Source organism: Megalopta genalis, chromosome 6, assembly GCF_051020955.1.
Source record: "Megalopta genalis isolate 19385.01 chromosome 6, iyMegGena1_principal, whole genome shotgun sequence".
NCBI classification, from domain to species: domain Eukaryota; kingdom Metazoa; phylum Arthropoda; class Insecta; order Hymenoptera; family Halictidae; genus Megalopta; species Megalopta genalis.
The window spans coordinates 13,875,352-13,895,048 of NC_135018.1; the positions used below are offsets into that span (position 1 = coordinate 13,875,352).

The 19,697-nt window shown below is 39.1% G+C and overlaps 1 protein-coding gene across 5 annotated transcripts in view; it reads right to left on the bottom strand.

Moving 5' to 3' along the window:
- LOC117226122 (uncharacterized) overlaps window positions 1–19,697 on the bottom strand; it is a 797,792-nt gene that overhangs the window by 529,593 nt on the left and 248,502 nt on the right. For 4 of the 5 annotated variants that reach the window (XM_076522565.1, XM_076522567.1, XM_076522566.1 and 1 more), the window contains one exon: window positions 16,283–16,345. The exons of the other annotated variant lie outside the window; for it this stretch is intronic. In XM_076522565.1, the coding sequence (XP_076378680.1) occupies window positions 16,283–16,345 (63 nt within the window). The remainder of the gene's footprint in view (window positions 1–16,282; window positions 16,346–19,697) is intronic. 5 annotated transcript variants of the gene reach the window in all.

The following is a 19,697-nucleotide window of genomic DNA, read 5'->3' on the forward strand; positions in this document are numbered from 1 at the left end:
TGAAATTCTTGTAGAGCTTCACTCCCTCAAGAAGAATCTGAAAATCGAATTGCTCCATCACCCTCAGTTTTCTAAATGAACGAACTTTTGTAAAAGCCCAAAATTTTCGACAAAAATGAGGTATTGCATGAGAACTTAAAACGTTAGAAAGTTCTCTAATTGGTGTTAAAGGATAGAGGAGAGTTTCCCGAATATAGTGGCATGCAATTTATTAATTGTTTTCGGTCCAAAATACCAATGAATTGATGTCAAAGTTTAAAAAAGTGTCGACGCGAGCAGTTTCAGCTCAATATTTTTGTATTTTTACGAAAAGTTTTTTGTTGTTGTCGGACAGAGAGAAGCGAGCAGCGAAGCTCGTGGCGGCAAAACGTCGTGTACATGTTGCCGTCGAACATTTTCTCGATCTACTCGAAATGTATATCGTTCCGACACTTTTACCGGGCCGTTTCTTCTTCAGAAATGTCTACAGAATCCGATCCTGGGTAGAGTTTTCATGTCGAACCAAAAACTTTTCGTAAAAATACAAAAATATTGCGGAGAAACTGCGCACGTCGACACTTTTTTAAACTTTGACATCAATTCGTTGCTATTTAGGACCAAAAACAATTAATAAATTGCATGCCACTATATTCGGAAAACTTTACTCTATCTTTTGAGACTGATTAGAACTTTCTAGCGTTTGTACTTTTCATGCAATACCTAATTTTTGTCGAAAATTTTGGGCTTTTACAAAAGTTCGTTTATTTAAAAAACTGAGGATGATGGAGCAATTCGGTTTTCGGATTCTTGTTCAGGGAGTGAAGCTCTACAAGAATTTCATAGTGGCTATAGGAACCCAAAAATCGTGTCGGACAGTGTAATCAGACCGCGAACTCTTACGCGAAATAAAATATGTCTGCATCGATTACAAGATGCAAGAGCTACGCGGATGTTAATTCTTTCCTTAATCGTTTCAACGTGTTGAATATAATCAATTTTCTTTATAATTCTCTTAAACAATTTTCCGTAAGGATACAGAAACTAACACAGCAAGTAATATCGAATACGTACAGAATGTCCCATGATTATATTAATTCCCGAAGAGGGGTCCTACCTAGGTTATTCGAAGTAACTTTTTCCTCAGCGAAAATGCAATCTCCGACTTCGAGATCGAGGCGAGATCAGTTGGCGGGAATCTCTACTTATATTACCTCTATTATAACTTTCCAAATTTTAATTATTTACCGACAGATCGACGTTAACATATTTCTTGCGAACATAAATATGTTGCTGATTGTGAAAAGCTATGGAAACGGACCTGTATAAGTGCGAATTATATGACTGCTAATGACCGGACTGCGGATCTTCGTGCAAAATGCTACTTTCGTCAATCGCGTGAATCGACGATCGAAGAGAAAATATATATTTCCTGCTTTAATGATCTTAATGAGTTCTCTCGAGAAATTAATGTTCCCGAACTCTCGTAGTTTTTCTACCGTTCCGATGTTTCAGTTTTATGATGGCAAGAGGTAGATGCAATCTAAAATAATGGGACAGAGAGAGGTGCTTAAATATAGTTTCTATTGCAGCGATAATAGCGACAGTTGGATTTATGGCGCTTCGTTCGCATCCGTTTGGACCGGAGCTGATTGATCCTCGGGACGTATATATGTTCGAACAGGCGCATTATCGTAAAAAGCGAAACAGCGTCGAACGAGAATTCCTCGAATCATCCGGGGGACAGGCGAAGGAGAAAAATAGAGACGCGACCGTCGAATTCGCTTCCCGGAGGCGGGGTCTGTCTTTAAATACACGCGTCTCTATATTTTCTTCGATCGCTCCGAGGTGTTAACAGCGCGCAGCTGTTGACGAAGGCGCGGAATCTTGCCCTTGTGTATGTCGTTCCGAGTAAGTGGATGCTGCAAGTCGCGGGACGACGGCTTTTGCAAACGAGCTTTTTCGAAACGAGAATGGGACCGGACGCGACAGAGGACAAAAAATAGGACGCCTGCGTAACGGTTCGTGCAATCACTTTTTCAGTCGAGAAATATTCTTCGAAAAATTTCCTCATGATACGCGAAAGAACGACGATGCAAATTGTAACCACAAAATTTCGTGATTTCTTACGACTTACGGAAAGCGAATCTTTATCGAAGAAAGTTAAGGCTCGAATTACTGCGTTTCGTTCGGGAAAGTAATCTCGTCGTTTTTTGCCAACAGAGGCACCAGTTGCCATTTTTAACCAGCCAACTTCATTCGACGTTGTAAACTTTAATAGCTGACGTTTCAAGGCTCATTTGTAAAAATTGTTTGATTGTCTGTACAATTGTCTTTTTTCAGGTGTTCTATCGAATATGGAAAACCGAAAGCAGCATTTCCGATATATTTTGCAAAAACGAAAATACTTTCCGAACAAACATCTTCTCCGTACACGTGACACACCATTCTTGTTTCTTTTTTCCATTTGAACAGTATTCTTACCTTTTCGGTAACAAAAAAGCAAAATAACTTAAATGATTTCGGTAAAAACACGAAATTAAGTTCCGAATAATATCTCAATTGACGATCCAATTAACTTCCAAATTAACAGCCCAATATTAAATGAATTTTTATTTGCAAATGATGACGTTACGTATTGAATTCTAAAATATACCGGGCGTTTCTTGAATTCTTCTGCATGTAAGAGAGAAGCGTTGGCACGTATAGGAAGTAGAACTGGTAGATCACGATCAGACAAGTCAGTCGATTCTTCTTAAGTGACACACGTGCACGACGAGTTCTTTAACGCATTATCAAAATGGTTACGCTAAATTATAGTTAAAATAACCAAAAACTCTCGAGGACAGAAATGGTAACTGTGACGACTATAACGGTTCGGAGCAGGGACAATTCGTCATCCGCTCGGTTTTCCTCAATATTTTCTTATTTTCGTACAAGTGGGCGTGAAGAGAAGGTTGCAATGTCCGCCGAAACATTTATTAAGCGGCCGGCTAGTATATACAAGCATATTTCTATAAACAATATACCGTTAGCGCAAGCGTGAAAGGGATTCGCGGTATAATTAGATTGAAAATACACATAGATCTGGATATTTTTCTCGCCGGTGACGCTTGGAGATCTTTCCGCCTACTGTCTGCCACGAGCCGCACCTGCTAAAGGGACCGAGTTCATTAATCACGCGACGAATCCAAATGTCTTTTATTTACGTTACCGTCAGTGGCACGGATTTATTGCGAGACCTAGGTAAAACCCTTCGGTGACGTGTCCTTTGTACACCGGCATCGATTTTCCGCCGGCGAAAACGCGCAACAATGCAGCCGGAGCATCACCTTCGCGGAACGCGATGTCTCTGGCCATAAATAACACCGACATTATTTATGAAAACTATGGGGACAATTGCGCGACACATCCGTGACCATTCTTCTGGCTCGAAAACAAAAATAAAAAAATAGAAAAAAACGAGAACCGGAGAGAAAAATCGCGAAATTCCAAAAACTCTGATGGAGCAATATATTTTGCTTTATGACCGGGGAATAGAAATGAATGTTCCCCTCGAATTATTATTAAGAATGATGAACTCCATACAAAGTTTCTCCATTGTTCTCATTTTGCTGCTTTTACAAGAATTTTTAATACGGTAAATGTACCTATTACCGCTGGTATACGCTTTACTGCGGCATTTTTCCCCGATGCGATTAGAATATAAGAAAATAAACTTTCTGCCAATTTGTACGATTCAGTGAGAATGTATTCTCGTCGAAGCAAACAGAAATTGTCGATTATTCTCATATTTTTAAGGTTTTGACAAAACATTCTTCATAAAAGGTAAAAATAACACCATTTTTCTTTTGCCTCGATTATCAAAGAACTGCTGTTCAAATCATCTTACATCCTTCGTACCGCTTTAAATCGAATAGAGGAAAGCTTTTTTTTATTATTTAGACACCCACTCTGTTGCACAAAAATGTAAAAAGAACTTCTCTTGTCTTTTTAGTAAAAATATTAAATCCCCAGCATTACGCAGATTAAAACGAAAGAGGAGCTCATTGCCGCAGCACAAATGGCGCTAGAAATGTGCCTCATACTGCGGCTGTGAAGTGCAACACCGATTTCAAACGAGGTTCACTTCAGCTTAACGTTTTAACGAGTACTATTTATCCCGAATATTTCTGCGGAACTGTCTGTGCATAATTGGCTGTTCCTACTTACACAAAATAGTATCGCATATATTTTGGGAAAACATTGATAAAATAGAAATATCTTTAAAATATCGAGTACTCTTGTAATTATTACAAAAGAGCGAACATATCAAACGAGACACAAAATAGTTTTATTAAACAGATAAGAAGAAACACTTAAAATAACATACAGTTGCTCGTGGAAGTATTCGAACACCTCTTTAAATTAGAATAAATGTTTAAAAATTGAACCAAATAGAGTAATCGAGGCAACGAGTCAACAATTAACTTTATATTTATCGAACACGACTTATGAAATTTCTTTATTCGAAAATAAACGAAATAATAGGATGACAAAGTTTAATATATCTTATTCGCAAATATAATATAATATAACATAATAATATAACAATATAATAAATATAATATAGTATAATATAATATAATATAATATAATATAATATAATATAATATAATATAATATAATATAATATAATATAATATAATATAATATAATATAATATAATATAATATAATATAATATAATATAATATAATATAATATAATATAATATAATATAATATAATATAATATAATATAATATAATATAATATAATATAATATAATATAATATAATATAATATAATATAATATAGTATTATATTAAATAATATATATAAATTAATATTATATTATAAATGATAACGACAGGCCACAGTAACCGGCCCCGCTACCCTAACTTGAGTTCTGTTTAGATGTCGGAAGGACTGCTTTCCAAGGCGACGTCTAAAAGCTGCAAAAAGTCATTTGGCCGAATTTCGAAGAAAAATATACTTTCGTGATACGCCGTTACACATCCGATCGTTCTGCCTTTGCGAAGTAAGAAACCGTGAAAGTTCTCTCCGCAGCGGATTCCAATCCTTTTTGCCAGTCCTCGCAGGATAAATTCGTTTATAAATTGAAGGGAATCGGTCTGTATATTATATAGAGAGGGCGATAGATCCGGTAGGTTCTATAAATCGGCGTCCATACCGTCCAGCGTCGGGCACAGGCTCCCCCGAGATGGACCCAGGTGTTACGATCTACTCGGAGGTGAGATCCTCCGCCCCCGCGTCGTTTCATCCCGATCCCTCTTATTCTTTCCGTTCATTTTCATCGCGTTCCTCCTCTCCGTCTCGGTCTATCCCACGGTCCCCTTATATTATCCGGCGCTTCGAACTGCAGGGAAGAGTGGGTGGCACGTGAAATGAACTGCACCCGGCGCGGCCCCGCGCGGCCCCGCGCGGCGCGGCGGTGCAACGTCTTGGGAAGAGCGGGCCGAGAACGACTGACGATTCCTCGCCGGTATCCGATTCCGTACCCTGCGACGCGAGATTTATTTCCTCGGTGGAACGGAACCAGCTGGCTAATGCCGTCGACTTTGTTATACCGCGCCATTCCCGCGCTACGAGCGTCCCTTGTGCCGGACGAACCGAATGGAATTAGGTTCGGTTCGGGGTTAAATACGGCGGACGTGACGGCTGATCGGTACGTGATGCTCGCGGATCCTCGGAAACGGAGACGTTCCGCTGCCGCTTCGATCGACGGTTCTAGCCGATATAGACGGCGAGGGCTGCAAAGCTGATAGCGCGATTGCTTTTACGTTGCTGAAACTCGTTGCTATTTGCTATGAAGATGGCATCGGAGAGGTTGCGAATAGACTCGAATCTGACTCGATAAGATAGGGGTGCCAAGTTAACAGTCTTCAAGAGTTCTCGCTACTGAACGCAACTTCGGCAATTTGAATGACATTTCTTAACACTTTCACAACCGCTGACATCACTGTGGTGTCATGGGCAGGCCAGTCGTTGTGTGCCGGTGACACTCATGTGGTGTCATTGGTAGACCAGTCGTTATTTGCCGGTGACACTCACGTGGTACCATTGATAGGCCAGTCGCTATTTGCCGGTGACTCCCACGTGGTACCAGTGGCAAGCCATTTGCAAAATTTTTCTTAATAACGCGCGGTTGTGAAAGTGTTAAGGAACTAAAGGGAAATTTCGAAGTTTCTTTTGTCCATATAAATCCTTCAATGACACAGCTATCGAAACCCCTTTGAATGTTACGAGAAAGAAAAATAGAGTTCTGGCGCCAGTTACTGTGTGCGCCTATGATCTATAAAAATCAATTGCTGTGCCTCAGTTATCGTGCTCCCTCCCTGATTACTGAGACTCGATAACTGTGCAAAATAAAAATTTAATACTTAACATACTTTCATGAATATTATATTCTGTAAGAAGAATTCAATATAATAATAAGCTATTGAAAAGTTCACGTTAGGGGATGAATGCTTTCACAAAATCTCATATTTACATTTCTCCTCTTTAAAAAAACATGACAGAGATGATTTGAGATTTGAGGTTACGTAGACACAATAACTAACGCATCGAGTGAAAAATAGATTCGCTTAGTGTGCGAGCAAAAAATAGGTTCAGTTACTGTGCACAGTAAATAAACTACTGAAATTGAAACTAGAAACAAAAATTCAAATAAGTGTTTCATTTTTCCGTAATCTTAATACGTTTTATCAATACAGTTAACAGTGTGATATTTAATGATATTGATTTTATTACAATTAAAAATGTTTATTGTTGTTGGATATCTATACTACTGTTCGACGGATTGATGTTTCTACGTGAATAAAAAATAATACGAATAAACTAGTAAACAAACAACACATTTATGACTATTCTTAATTACAAGCATCGACTTGAACCGTCTATTGAATGCAAGATATGTTTCTTATTACGATATAACAGTTAGGTTAAGTTAGGTTCCATACTAGGCTATGTTCTATTTGTGTTTCATAAATCGTGACAATGGAAACAATTGAAGTACACAATATGGAACATATTGTATTCGAATAAACATTTTCCTTATAGCTGATTGTTACGCAACCGTACTTGCGTGAGTGAATTCACGAATTTTTACATCTACTTTCAGATGCTCTATTTATTTTTTTATCGAATCATTTGTGCCGCCGTTTCGAGAAGGGTTCACAATTGCGCGGTGTTTCGTAACCGGTACTTTTACCTCGTTTCAGACAGCATTTCCGAGGTTTCTAGAATTCTGACCCACTAAGGAATCACACAGAATCGTAAGGGACAGGTTGATGCGTGTACGCGTGCCCGGAACCACGCGAACCAATACTTATTTGTAGCGCAAGCGAGGGCGCAGAGGCGTCTGCATCGCGCAGACAAAGGGACGTACATAATTAAGAGCAATTTACGACGGTGACATAGTCGAGTCGGAATAATTTACGAGACCATTATATTCGATTTTTCTTGGAAGCGTCGCATTGGCGAGGCGTTCCGCTCGTTTCATTCGCTTTTACAAGCTGCCGACGTTCCGGCTCGTTCCGCAATAGGCTTCTGCCGGCGCGCTCGTAAACCCGCCCTATCTTTAGGGGCGAACCAGCAGAGGCGAGATCGAAGCGGATCACGTAACGCGCGGCCTGTCACGTCGCGTCATCTTGAAAACTGTAAACGTGACAACCCTCGCGACTAGGAAATCGTGTAGGTAAATATTTAGCTGGCCGCGGACGGACCATGTGGCCCCAGCTACCGATTAATTTCTACTTTGCACCCTGCTCGACACTCTCGCGCAATTCTCCTTTCGAGTATCGACCACTTGTACTATTGGGTTGGCAACTAAGTAATCGCCGATTTGTTCAATGAAATAAAAATTTCTTTTTACTTGGAACGAAGTTTAACACGTTCCGTGCCGAGCTTTTTTTACTCGAATCTTCACACTTTGATATTTTACTAAAACTTGATGTATCACGTGCAATTATTAATTCTCGTACACATAACAACGTAACAAAAACTTATCAACGCCCATTCTTGCGGTGGAAATTGATTCTTCGGTTCTAAATTTCTTGTAAACAATTTGTTCAGTTCACTAAGTAAACATGCAAGCGTGTACCATCGATGGTACACGTGGCACGGAACGTGTTAATCTGTAATGTATTTTCCATTTTGTTCGATGACCTTTTGCCATCTCTCCGACAACTTGAAAATTCCACGCTCGTAGAAAGTCTGATCCTTTTCGGCCAAAAACTGAGTTAAGTGAGATTTTACAGCGTCATCGTCGTTAAAAGTTTTACCACGAAGGGAGTTGTCCAGGGATCGAAATAAGTGGTAATCCGATGGCGCGAGATCAGGGCTATATGGTGGGTGTAACATCAATTCCCAACCAATGTCCATCAATTTTTGCCGAGTGGACAAAGACGTGTGCGGCCTAGCATTGTCCTGCTGGAAAATAACACCTTTACGATCGACCAATTCTGGTCGTTTTTCCTTGGCCGCTGCATTCGATTTGTCCAGTTGCTAACATTCACGGATAATAAAAAATAGCATAATAATAATAATTTTATAATATAACATCTACGGATATCTTAAAAATGGGAGTGAGAGACATCTATAACTGAAATCGGCAATTACTTAGTTGCCAACCATAATAACGAGTCGGACACGCGGCCAACATTTGATAGGTGACCTATCGAATATGAGTTTCATTCGTGTGTTCTAAGTCGAAACAAAATTTGATTCTTCTGTGAACGAAATTTAAGAACGAAAGTACATGCAGGCATACAAGAAACAATATGCACGGAAATGAAATAGAAATTGATTTCCTCCGTTATTTTCAATTGTTTGAAATATGTTCGCGCTCTTAAAGTTAGAACCACGAAATCAGTCAAAATGACGACTGGTTTGCGATTGTTTCTTTTACAATTCACGATGCGATAAAAATGTTTTTGTGAGACATTTTCACGTGAACTTCTTCATTCGAGCATGTATCGTAATAAAAATCGTAGCAGGTTTAAATAAATCCAATATTATCGTTGTCAGAAAACACGTTTAGGATATTCCTAACGTTAAATTCGTTGCCGGTTCCACTGTTTTACTATTCACGTGCTCGTTTCTTACATAAATCCTTAAAATCCACGGTCTTCTTAGAAACGATTCTTAATTTCATTTTATTAAAATCATTTAAGAAAGCGAACAAAAATTGCACGTGGCTTCTGGGTATTTTGCATGAAGATCCGCATTCGAGTAATGAGTTATCGAATGGAAGAAGTGAAAGGTCAAAGTTGAATTCTACTGGTTGAGTTTGTGTAAACAAAAGGTCTTAGCCGTGAAATGGAAGTAAAGTCACGGCTGATAAAGGTATACACATTTTTTCGCGACTACGCACATGGATTGGAAACATGAACCACGTTGACGGACGTGTCGGCGTGTTCCTGAGATTTTTCTGGACGAAAAACCGAAAGCGGCATATCTTCGGCGCGCATTTTCGCACAGACGTAGACCCGGCCTAACAAAGCTCGATGCAAGTGATGCGCGTGGTGGAATCGGCTTGCGTAACGCACACGCTCGATGCACGCCACGCCGGCTGACCCACATGCGCGGTCTTTATTTAAACTGGTTTCCTCCTCGGCGTTCTTTAGTGCCGTCTTTCGGTTACAATTTCATTAAAAGAGTCATTGGATTCGAATATCTCGCGACGCTGAGCGACACGCCGTCGCACGATCGATTTTCGACTGGCCGAGGAAACAAGTTTCGACCGCGATCGAATCAGACAATTCGTTCTTATCGATTCCGGATCCGATCTTACCGAATTCTGGCTTTGTTCTTATCTCTCATGCTTAGTTATTTATCGCTTGCGCTGGAAAATTGTGGATTATCTCTTGACGACATCTTGTAAATCAAAATAAAACGAAGATATTTCTGTTTTCATTTAACGAATTTACATAAATGTGCACGCTGTTTCGCTTGTAACAGAACGGATCAATGAAATATTGTTAATATAAAGTAACAATTGAAAAACATCCATTTCAAGTCACAATGAAATTAAGAAACAAAGCCGCGTTTGGAATTTGAAATTATTGTGAACAAAATCTACGAACTATGTAAATCCCAGAATTTACAGAATTCGTAAAATGTTCTTCCAGAATGTGTTTCTGAATTTTATTGTAACTTGAAAAGAATATTTTTCGATATTAACGACGATATTAACAATATTAATTGTTTATTTTCTAATAATTCATAATAACTGTAATGACAGTCTTTTAGATAGCGAAAAAGGCAGGAGACCGTGTAAATACCATAATAATATTTTTTTGTTCGCACTTAGAAGAGATTTATATGATTTTTAAACGTTTAAATATGCGGCGGGTGTCGCTCGTTAAATTCGAGTTTGGCACGGAAAATGTTTGCGCGCGAGCCTCGTAATTTTCACTTAAAGGATTAAGAAGATTGCGTGTCGGAGACGCGTGTAATCGTACTATTTAGATAGATCTAGAGAATTTAAGTAAATATGGATCTCGTACAGAGTGTGATGGCATCAAAGCAACGTGGAATATACGGTGCGACGAGATTTTCAAGATTGGTGTAAATATTAGCAACGTTCTATCGTTTTTAAAAACGAGATCATCTGAATGTTTAATTCGCACTCCCACGGATCGTGTCAAGCACACACACACACGCAATCTTGAAACAAAGTGCGTTTAAAATGTACCCTAACCTTACCGCCTGTGTACAAGCCGTCACCTGAAATATGGCTTCCAAAGTGCGAGCACTTGCTCACCGGTGCTACACACGAGTGTTTCAACTATTAAAATGGAATTTAGACCGGCCGTGCTACCGGCGCACTTCCCTTTGCTAACTACTACTCGCCTGAAACGCTTCTGTCGCTGTAAAACTCACACCCTTCTTTGGATTAATGAATGTGCAAGAGCGCTTCATCGATTACGAATATACGCTGATCGTTGTTATTAGACTGCGGATTTTATGCATTCATGACAGAAATAAGTATTTCTAAAGTCAAAACAGTAGAAAGATTGATGCGCTATCTGCGAATCGCAGGTCGAGCTTTGCTCACGTCTAACGGGGAAAGATCAGCAAATTTTGAAAGAATCCGTTTTTCAAAATACATTTAATATTTGCAAAACTGACATTGAGATTATGAAAACAAGTAGATAACGAGGATTTTTAAGACCTCGCCTAGGGATTCTTTCAAATATAGAAGGTGTCCCAAAAGTCAGTTGCAATCGTGAAATAAGGGGTTCCTGAGGTCATTTGAAGCAATTTTTTCCTAAGTGAAAATGTAATCCGCGGCTTTGTTTACGAGTTATCAACGAAAAACACTGACCAATGAGAGGCGTGCTCAGCTGGCGCAAGACAGCCGAGCCAACGAGCGGTCAAACCCAGTTCCGCTGATTGGCTCGGTCGCCTAGCGCTAGGCGAGCTCGCCTCTCATTGGTCACTGTTTTTCGTTGATAACTCGTAAACAAAGCCGCGGATTGAATTTTCGCTAAGGAAAAGGTTACTTCAAATGACCTCAGGAACCCCGAATTTCCCAACTGCGATTAACTTTTGAGACCCCCTAGATATATCTCAAATAACTATCGAATCGAACTGTGCGCATATCATGAAATTCCATGGCAACAATTTGTTGACTAGATACAAAATAATTCGTTTAACCCCTTAACGCGCAGAAACGTATTAACACGGGCGTGCAAAACCGGCCAAAATGTGCAGACCCGTATATATACGGTCGGCGTCGCAACTTATGTTATGTTACCTATATTAATTGGAAAACAGTACGATGGGTGCAAAATTCGATCTGCAATGCGATTCAATATTCACTATAATTATTTATCCACTATTTTTATTGAATTTTTAGTAATTTTTGCATTTTTTTTACATATTTATTGAAATTAAGGTCCAAATATGTATTTTCTTAGATAAAAAAAATTGATTTTTTTTGGTCGGTTTTTTTTTTAAATTGTGCATTAAGGGGTTAATAGCTCAAAAATATAATTTGTATACTAGATCACGAAATAATTTATTTACTATCTCTAAAATAATTTGTTTACCAGCGCTATATGCTTTAATTTTCTGTCATTCGATTTTGCTAGGGTCGTTCGATTATAATAAACGTCTACCCGGACAGGTTCTAAACGATTCCAGGCAGGTCGAATCGAATCAGGGTTATTTCGGTGCACCGGAAATGGTCTCCTAATGTTCCTAACAAATAAACGGTTCGTCGAGCGCGCATAGAGAATCGAAGCCGCGTTTTCTTCCAGACAAAGGAGCCTGCACCGTGATAGAGCAAACTCGTGGAAACGCGCCGCGCCGCGCCGGTGCACCGAATCCCGTGGAACGTGACAAACAAGGAGAAAGCATCGAGGAGAAAAGTGAAAGAAATCTCCGTTGCCAGAGAGCTGAAATGTCCGACGGAATTCCCATCGATTCGCGTGCAATTCTCCCGGAAGACACGCATTCTAATGCTACGTGCACACGTGAGACCGTCTCCCCCGCATAACTCTCACGTTTCCAAACGTTTCGCCGACTAAATTCTTGTCACTATGAAAACTAAAAGCAAAAATCTTTAACCGTGTAGGCAGTTCTCTTCTGACAGTTTTCTAATAATTCTTTTCAAATCGATGAGCAACGGCGAAGAATTATTTAAAAAATTGTTCAAAGACTATAATAATTTTACCCATAATCCGTCGAATTGTTTAGATTAATAAAAATCTGTTGTAAATTTAAATTTCTGGTAAAAATCTATTACAATAAAACTCTTACCCTCACTTAAATCCAATTATAATTAAAATTTATATTAAAACTTTATCTTAATTTACATTTCTAATAAAAATCTACTACAATTCAAATTTATTTAAAAAAGCTACCCCGATTAAAGTTTCTAATAAAAAGCTATTACAATGTAAATTTCTACTAAAACTCTATCATAATTAAATCTACCATTATTTAAATACAATGAAAATTACATTTTCTGTTAAAAATGTATTGCAATTTAGATTTCTATTAAAAATCTATTGTAATTAAATTTATCCACATTTAAATCGTTAAAAATTATTATTTGAAATAAAATTATCGTACTTCTATTACTACTAGACACAGTTCAGTCATTGGAAAGCCTATTAATTTGGTTCCGGTAAAGAAAGTGTTAACTTTTTCATTACATCAAACGAAAAATACAATAAAAGCTTCTGATATTTCACACTTTCGTCTTGATACAATATCCGGACATCTTTTAAAATATTGGATTAAATGACTTGAATTTTCTAAAACTGTCGAACTGTTTTGTTCACTGGACAACGATGAAAGATATTTCTGCAAACATCGAAAATCATTTGCGCGAATAAACTGCAATAATATGCATAATGAATGTTGCATAGAAATTGACTATGCATGCATCACATAAACAATTAGAGATAGCGAAAATCGTAGTTTTTCACGACTTTCGACGAATAGTTATAAAGAATCTGGAGATTCGTATATTTTGCAATGCCCTTGTAACAACGTTTACCGATATCGATGAAATTTTATAGTTAAATAATAGCAAGTTGCCGAGACCTACGAATCGCATTACTTATATCTTTGTAACAGTCTCAAGGAAAGAATTTGAAAAAGCATAATTTTCCATCTTCTTTGTCAGTCGAACCAGTTGCGATATTCACAGACATTATTTTGAACCATTACAAAAGTGCAACGGGAATGTAGTCATAAGTCTACTTTAGGTTCTGTTACGGCAACAAGAGTGCACCGATGAAATCTGTCAAGTGAAGAAAATAATCTCATTTCGTTTGATGCAATTTTAACATAGTTATGACGTTCTAAAAGAAGTCCGATTAATAAACAACTACTGAACAACTTCACGAACATCTTCAACTAATAAAAAGTAGTACATCGGTATCGTTAAAATCTTGCAGCGGCATTTCCTACCGATTTGTGTTTTAGAAACGCATAAAATTCACGGGCCACGGGCGACGAGTTCTCCGTCCGAAGAGCAGACGAACGGTGGATTGCGGTTTACGGAACGATTCTCCAGAGTAAAAGCCCAAGTCGACACGCAGCATAAGACCTCTCGATGGAAAAGGACGCGGCAGGTGACGCGTGTAAACCTTCGAACTAGCTCGGAACGCGTCGTGTCGATCTATAGAGAGGACGTTCCCACAGGGAGTGCCACCTACGTTTCCCGAAGCCACGGCGTCGTTTCCATATCACGAAGCTCGTCTCCATCGGGCGAACGAGGAATTTCTATGGATCGAGCTACAATGTACACCGCGTCAGGTGCAACGATTCGTCGACGGAGCGACGGAGACAAGCGAATCGGCGAGCGGCTACGGTTCCAGAGAAAGGCGTTCGGTTTATTGCATCCTCCGACACGGGAAATCACGGGCCCGTTGATCCGCGAGGATCGTTGCTCGCGATTTAGGAAAATCACGAGCGACATCCGAGATTCCTTACACTTTGCCAGTAATTAGAAGAGTCCACGCTACAGAATCTCCTTGCCAGAGAGTTTGGCATCATTCGGATTCTTTCGAATATACATTTGTCCGAGATTATTCGCCGAATGAAATCCTTTTAGCCGAATATTTTATTCGAATAAATCATTGTTCGTCATAAACTATACTATTTATTGTACTTATTCGAATTCTTTATTCGAATAATTCGAATGATTCTTATATAGTAATTCGAATCATTCTTATATAATAATTCGAATAATTCTTATATAGTAATTCGAATAATTTTTATATAATAATTCGAATAATTCTTATATAATAATTCGAATAATTCTTATATAATAATTCTTTATTTGAATGATCCTTCGTTCGTATAATTCTTTCTGCGAATGATTCTTTATTCGAATAAAATTCTTTATCATAGTAATTCGAAAAATTCTTTATCATAATAAGTCGTAAAGGAAATACGGAAGAAATAAATCGATTAACTATGAAAAAACGCTTTATATTCTATCGTTTTTATCGAAATCAATTATTTTCCGTATGAATTACTGTACGAATAAATTCTTATTCAAATATAATCTTGTTCAAACGGATTTTCATTCGAATAAAATCTTATTCGAACTCTCGTACAACTTTAATAGTAAGTTTCTCTTGAAGGAAATATTTACGAGCATACTTCAACAGGCAAAATTTGCTTGCTTTACGGTCTTAAATTCGTGCCCAAAGTACGTCGGTTTAAAGCTTTACAGCATCATCGCGTCGGCGACATGTAATTGAAAGGTACAATTTTAACGAAAATTTAATGAAACTATTTGTCGCGATAAGCGGAAGAATATGGGATAGGATAGTAATTGTTCAAAGCATAAACCTGAAGAACGTAGTAGACGACAGAATAGTTCGCGTGCATAAAATACTCATAAAGGGAATAACAAGTGGCTAGAGCCAGGCTCTTGTGTAATTTATATAATTTAGCAGATGTACGCCTCTGGCTCCATCCGCTTTCGGTTGATGTATATTTAAATTCCACGGTGTGGGAACGATTAAGGCTAGAAAATTAATTGTTTGGAACGCGCGGGCATGCTTTGGCGAGTGCGCGCTGTTCCGGGAAGGAACCTATACAGACCGAACGGCACAATGACATTCCTGGATTATTAATGGGCCGGAAGCTCGTCCGTGCCTTTTACGAGCAGCGATTAGTTGCATATTTGATGGAACACAGATCGAAGGGGATGGACGCATTATCGTCACCCTTTTTCGCGGCAACGCGCGGCGAGCGCGGGATAGGATAGCATCGCCAATCAATATTTGAATGTCCATAGTGTTCGCCAAGGAACGAACAGCTCGCGTCGTAGCACGCGCGTGAATATTTCACCGTGCCTCCGAAAACATTTCCGAGGGCATTTCCCGTTACAGAATAAATTGGCATTTTCGGTAAATAACTAATTATTCGCCGGGGCGGTGAACGCGAAATTTTCGTGCCAATGACGAAATGGGGCTTTCAGCGGGAACATTCTCGCGCGAATCACTCCCCGCAAATTAAAGGCTCGGCATTTAAAAAACTGATCGAAAATCGGGAAGCTGCGGGCGCCTCTGACGAATGCCTCTCGCAGAAAGCAATCGTCTCGCTGCGCTCGCTTTAACTGTTTCAGTCGCGGATGTTAATTTAGGGCGAGCTCAACGGAGAACTTCGAAGAATATTTTAGACGAAACCGAACTGCTACCTTGAACTGCGGAACTGTCTAAAATATCGTCGAACGGGAATAGTACTTAATGGAACGGCAGCGTCGGTTAGATCTCACTGGTTACATACCGAGTTGATGGCTGTCATACTGCTAATTCGACCTGGATCTGTGTCCACTAGCCCGTTGTCACTCTACAACACAAAATATGAAAAAAATTGTCAGTTATTGGCAGACAAAGGAAAGCTGTTCGCTGGCTACAGGCGGCTTCGCCGACGAACAAAGCTGGCCGTGTTTCGAATTGTGCGACGAAACTTGAAACAAGGTTTTTACGCTAATATATTTCAAAGATTACCGATACGCTAAAATTGTGCCGGTAAAATTGAGGATAAATAAAACTCCCCAATATATTGGTTTAATAAATACTGGGTTAATGGAAGAGTAATTTCGATTTTTCCGTAAACTGTCTGTCTGAAAGACCGAAATTACTTTCGCAACGACCAAATAATTTGCTCGAAAATAACTTGTTTGATTGTTCGGAAAGTTCGTTTCATCGAATTCACATAAAAAAAAAATTTGAAACGAACTTTGCGAACACCGTTATTCAAAATTAATATGTTCATGATTCTGAGCTTAACCGTTTCAGAAATTTGTGGTCTTTATATTAATTGTATCAACTTCTCAGATTCAATGTATATTCTGCGATAAATCGGATCGCACGATTCTCGGCCGACAATGTGCGCCGTTTGGGCGAACATGCGCCGATTCCAAGTAGCGAAATTTTAAATTGCACCGTCACCGTTTTAATGAAACAGTGCACTCCTGTAACGACACTTCACTGTTTCCGAAAAAGAAGAGAGAAACTGAAACCGTGTTACACATTACGAGCACGCAGGAATAAAAACACCATGGGCGGGAAACGCGCAGCTATTAATTGAACGCGTTACAGTTGCGGTAAGCTTCTCAGCGAGTCGAAAGTGGTAAGACGAAAGTTTCTCGCATCGCGGATTCTCAAGAACGAAGTTAAACGCGGGGTGACGCGAGTGCACTCTGCGTTGGGCGTTCGCTCGCTGCAGCTGTTGCTGTGTCTGTGTGTGTATGCAGGTATGTATGTGTGTGTTTTTTCACTATTTTTAATCGCCGCCGGTCGCAATTAAAATTTCACCGCGTCGAAAATGTTCCTCTTTCGACCCTCGAGACCGCCTCGTTAAATCGGGATATTAATTAGGCGGCGCAAGCGTCGCTCGAGTACCATCGAAAACTTTCTCGGATCGGGGATCGGCATCGATGTCGTCTGTAATTGTAATTCGTTTAGGGGAGACCTGGTTACTGGGAAATTTCATTCCGTTACAATAATCTTTCGCGACCAATGAGAAATACGAATCAATGTTTTCACCCTTCCAGTTTCGATAGTTTGTAAAATAAGCAAATCCTTCTGCAAAATAAAAATTGTACGCATTCTTTAGAATAACACAGGCAGTTAATTGAATTGTACTTCTCCTCTTAATAGTTTTATTGGGTTGGCAACTAAGTAATTGCCGATTTCAGTTATAGATGTCTCTCACTCCCATTTTTATGATATCCGTAAATGTTATATTATAAAATTATTATTATTATTATTATTATTATGTTATTTTGTATTATCCGTGAATGTTAGCAACTGGACAAATTGAATGCAGTGGTCAAGGAAAAGCGACCAGAATTGGTCAATCGTAAAGGTGTCATTTTCCAGCAGGACAATGCTAGGCCGCACACGTCTTTGTCCACTCGGCAAAAATTCATGGATATTGGTTGGGAATTGATGTTACACCCACCACATAGCCCTGATCTCGCGCCATCGAATTACCACTTATTTCGATCCCTGGACAACTCCCTTCGTGGTAAAACTTTTAATGCCGATGACGCTGTAAAATCTCACTTAACTCAGTTTTTGGCTGAAAAGGATCAGACTTTCTACGAGCGTGGAATTTTCAAGTTGTCGGAGAGATGGCAAAAGGTCATCGAACAAAATGGAAAATACATTACAGATTAAACTCCGTTCCAAGTAAAAAAATTTTTGATTTCATTGAACAAATCGGCAATTACTTAGTTGCTAACCCAATAACAAACTATTAAGTTCTTTTACTCTTTTTTTGTATAGTTATTTTTGTACCGTTTTATAGTTTACCGACGCAGCTTTGTTCTAATTGCATAAATCCTCTGTCTGATAATAATCATGCTTGAGATTTACTTTCAAACTTGCATAAACAAGGATCAAGTTGTAATATAACTCTATAAAAATATATATCTGTCGTTATTCTAAAAACTTCAACTCCTTTTATGCGTGGCACGAATAAGTTTATCGATTGAAATGGAAGACAATGGAAACAATGGAAAAATGTAACCCTTCTTCACGAAGAATATGGCAACGTTTCGTGCCATTTCTAGTATATTCGTCGAAAACAGCTAACTAATTGAGAAGGGTACTTTGATCTTCGTTATTAAATTATATATTTTGCAACAGCGTTGTATTTAAACAAGATACGAAGGAAATCATGTACAGTATAATTACCGTGTAACGTACACGCTTTTCAAAGAGATTGCAAACGCTAAACGATAAAATAATGAAGCGAATTCGACTACGAAGACTTCAGTGATATTATTTTTCCGCTTAAATCCATACATTTATATTAATCTGAATGATATATAAATTTATAGCATCTCCAAATGAAAGCTTCATTTAGCTTCATTGGCTGAATGCAATTTAGTAAAAACACAAGCTTATACCGAATTTCGAAATGGCTCCAGTGACAAAAATACAGGAGAGACAGTTCGTGGTAGAAAGGTTAGGCCAGTTACAAGAAAACGTTGTTTCGTGGTCCGATGATGTTTAGCACTTCGATTAATCGCGAAAGAAAATTGCTCGAGGTGACCTAAGCGCAAGAAGCATTTCGCACGAGGCAAATAACGACATTAACGGAGGCCAGGCAGAATTCTTTCTCTTTCCTCCGTGACGGTAGAACTTCGCCGACCAGAAGAAGGAGTACAACCCAGTTTCGACCGTTTCAAGGTTTCCAATTCTTGCCAAGTTTTGGTCGCGTCCCGATATACGTCTCCGCGAGTCGTTCGGGGCTGAGTAACGCTTCTACGCGCACTTAATTCTTCTGTACTGCCGTTTAAAGCCATCTATCTTCCCTAATGTTCATCCAGCGACCGGCCGGCAAGAAACCGAGCATTCGCCGGGAAAGCCAATAAATTTCCGTAACTGAAAATAGACGGAAACTCGCGGACCGGGTTCGTCTCGAGTTTAAACGCTGATACGTTGATCGCTTTTGATCGATTTTAATTAACGTGCCGCTGTAACTGAATCGCTTCCGGCTGGAACCCATTCGGTTCGAACCGTGCACATTTAGTACAAGTCTCCGGCAAGTTGAAATTTCTTATTGCGTAACGATGGAGATATTTCAGAGAAATCTGGAGATTAGAGCGTAGAGGTAAATTATTCGTTACATAGAATGACGAAGCAATCTGAATTGGAACCAGTTTCTTGGTCTTTTTGTTTCGATC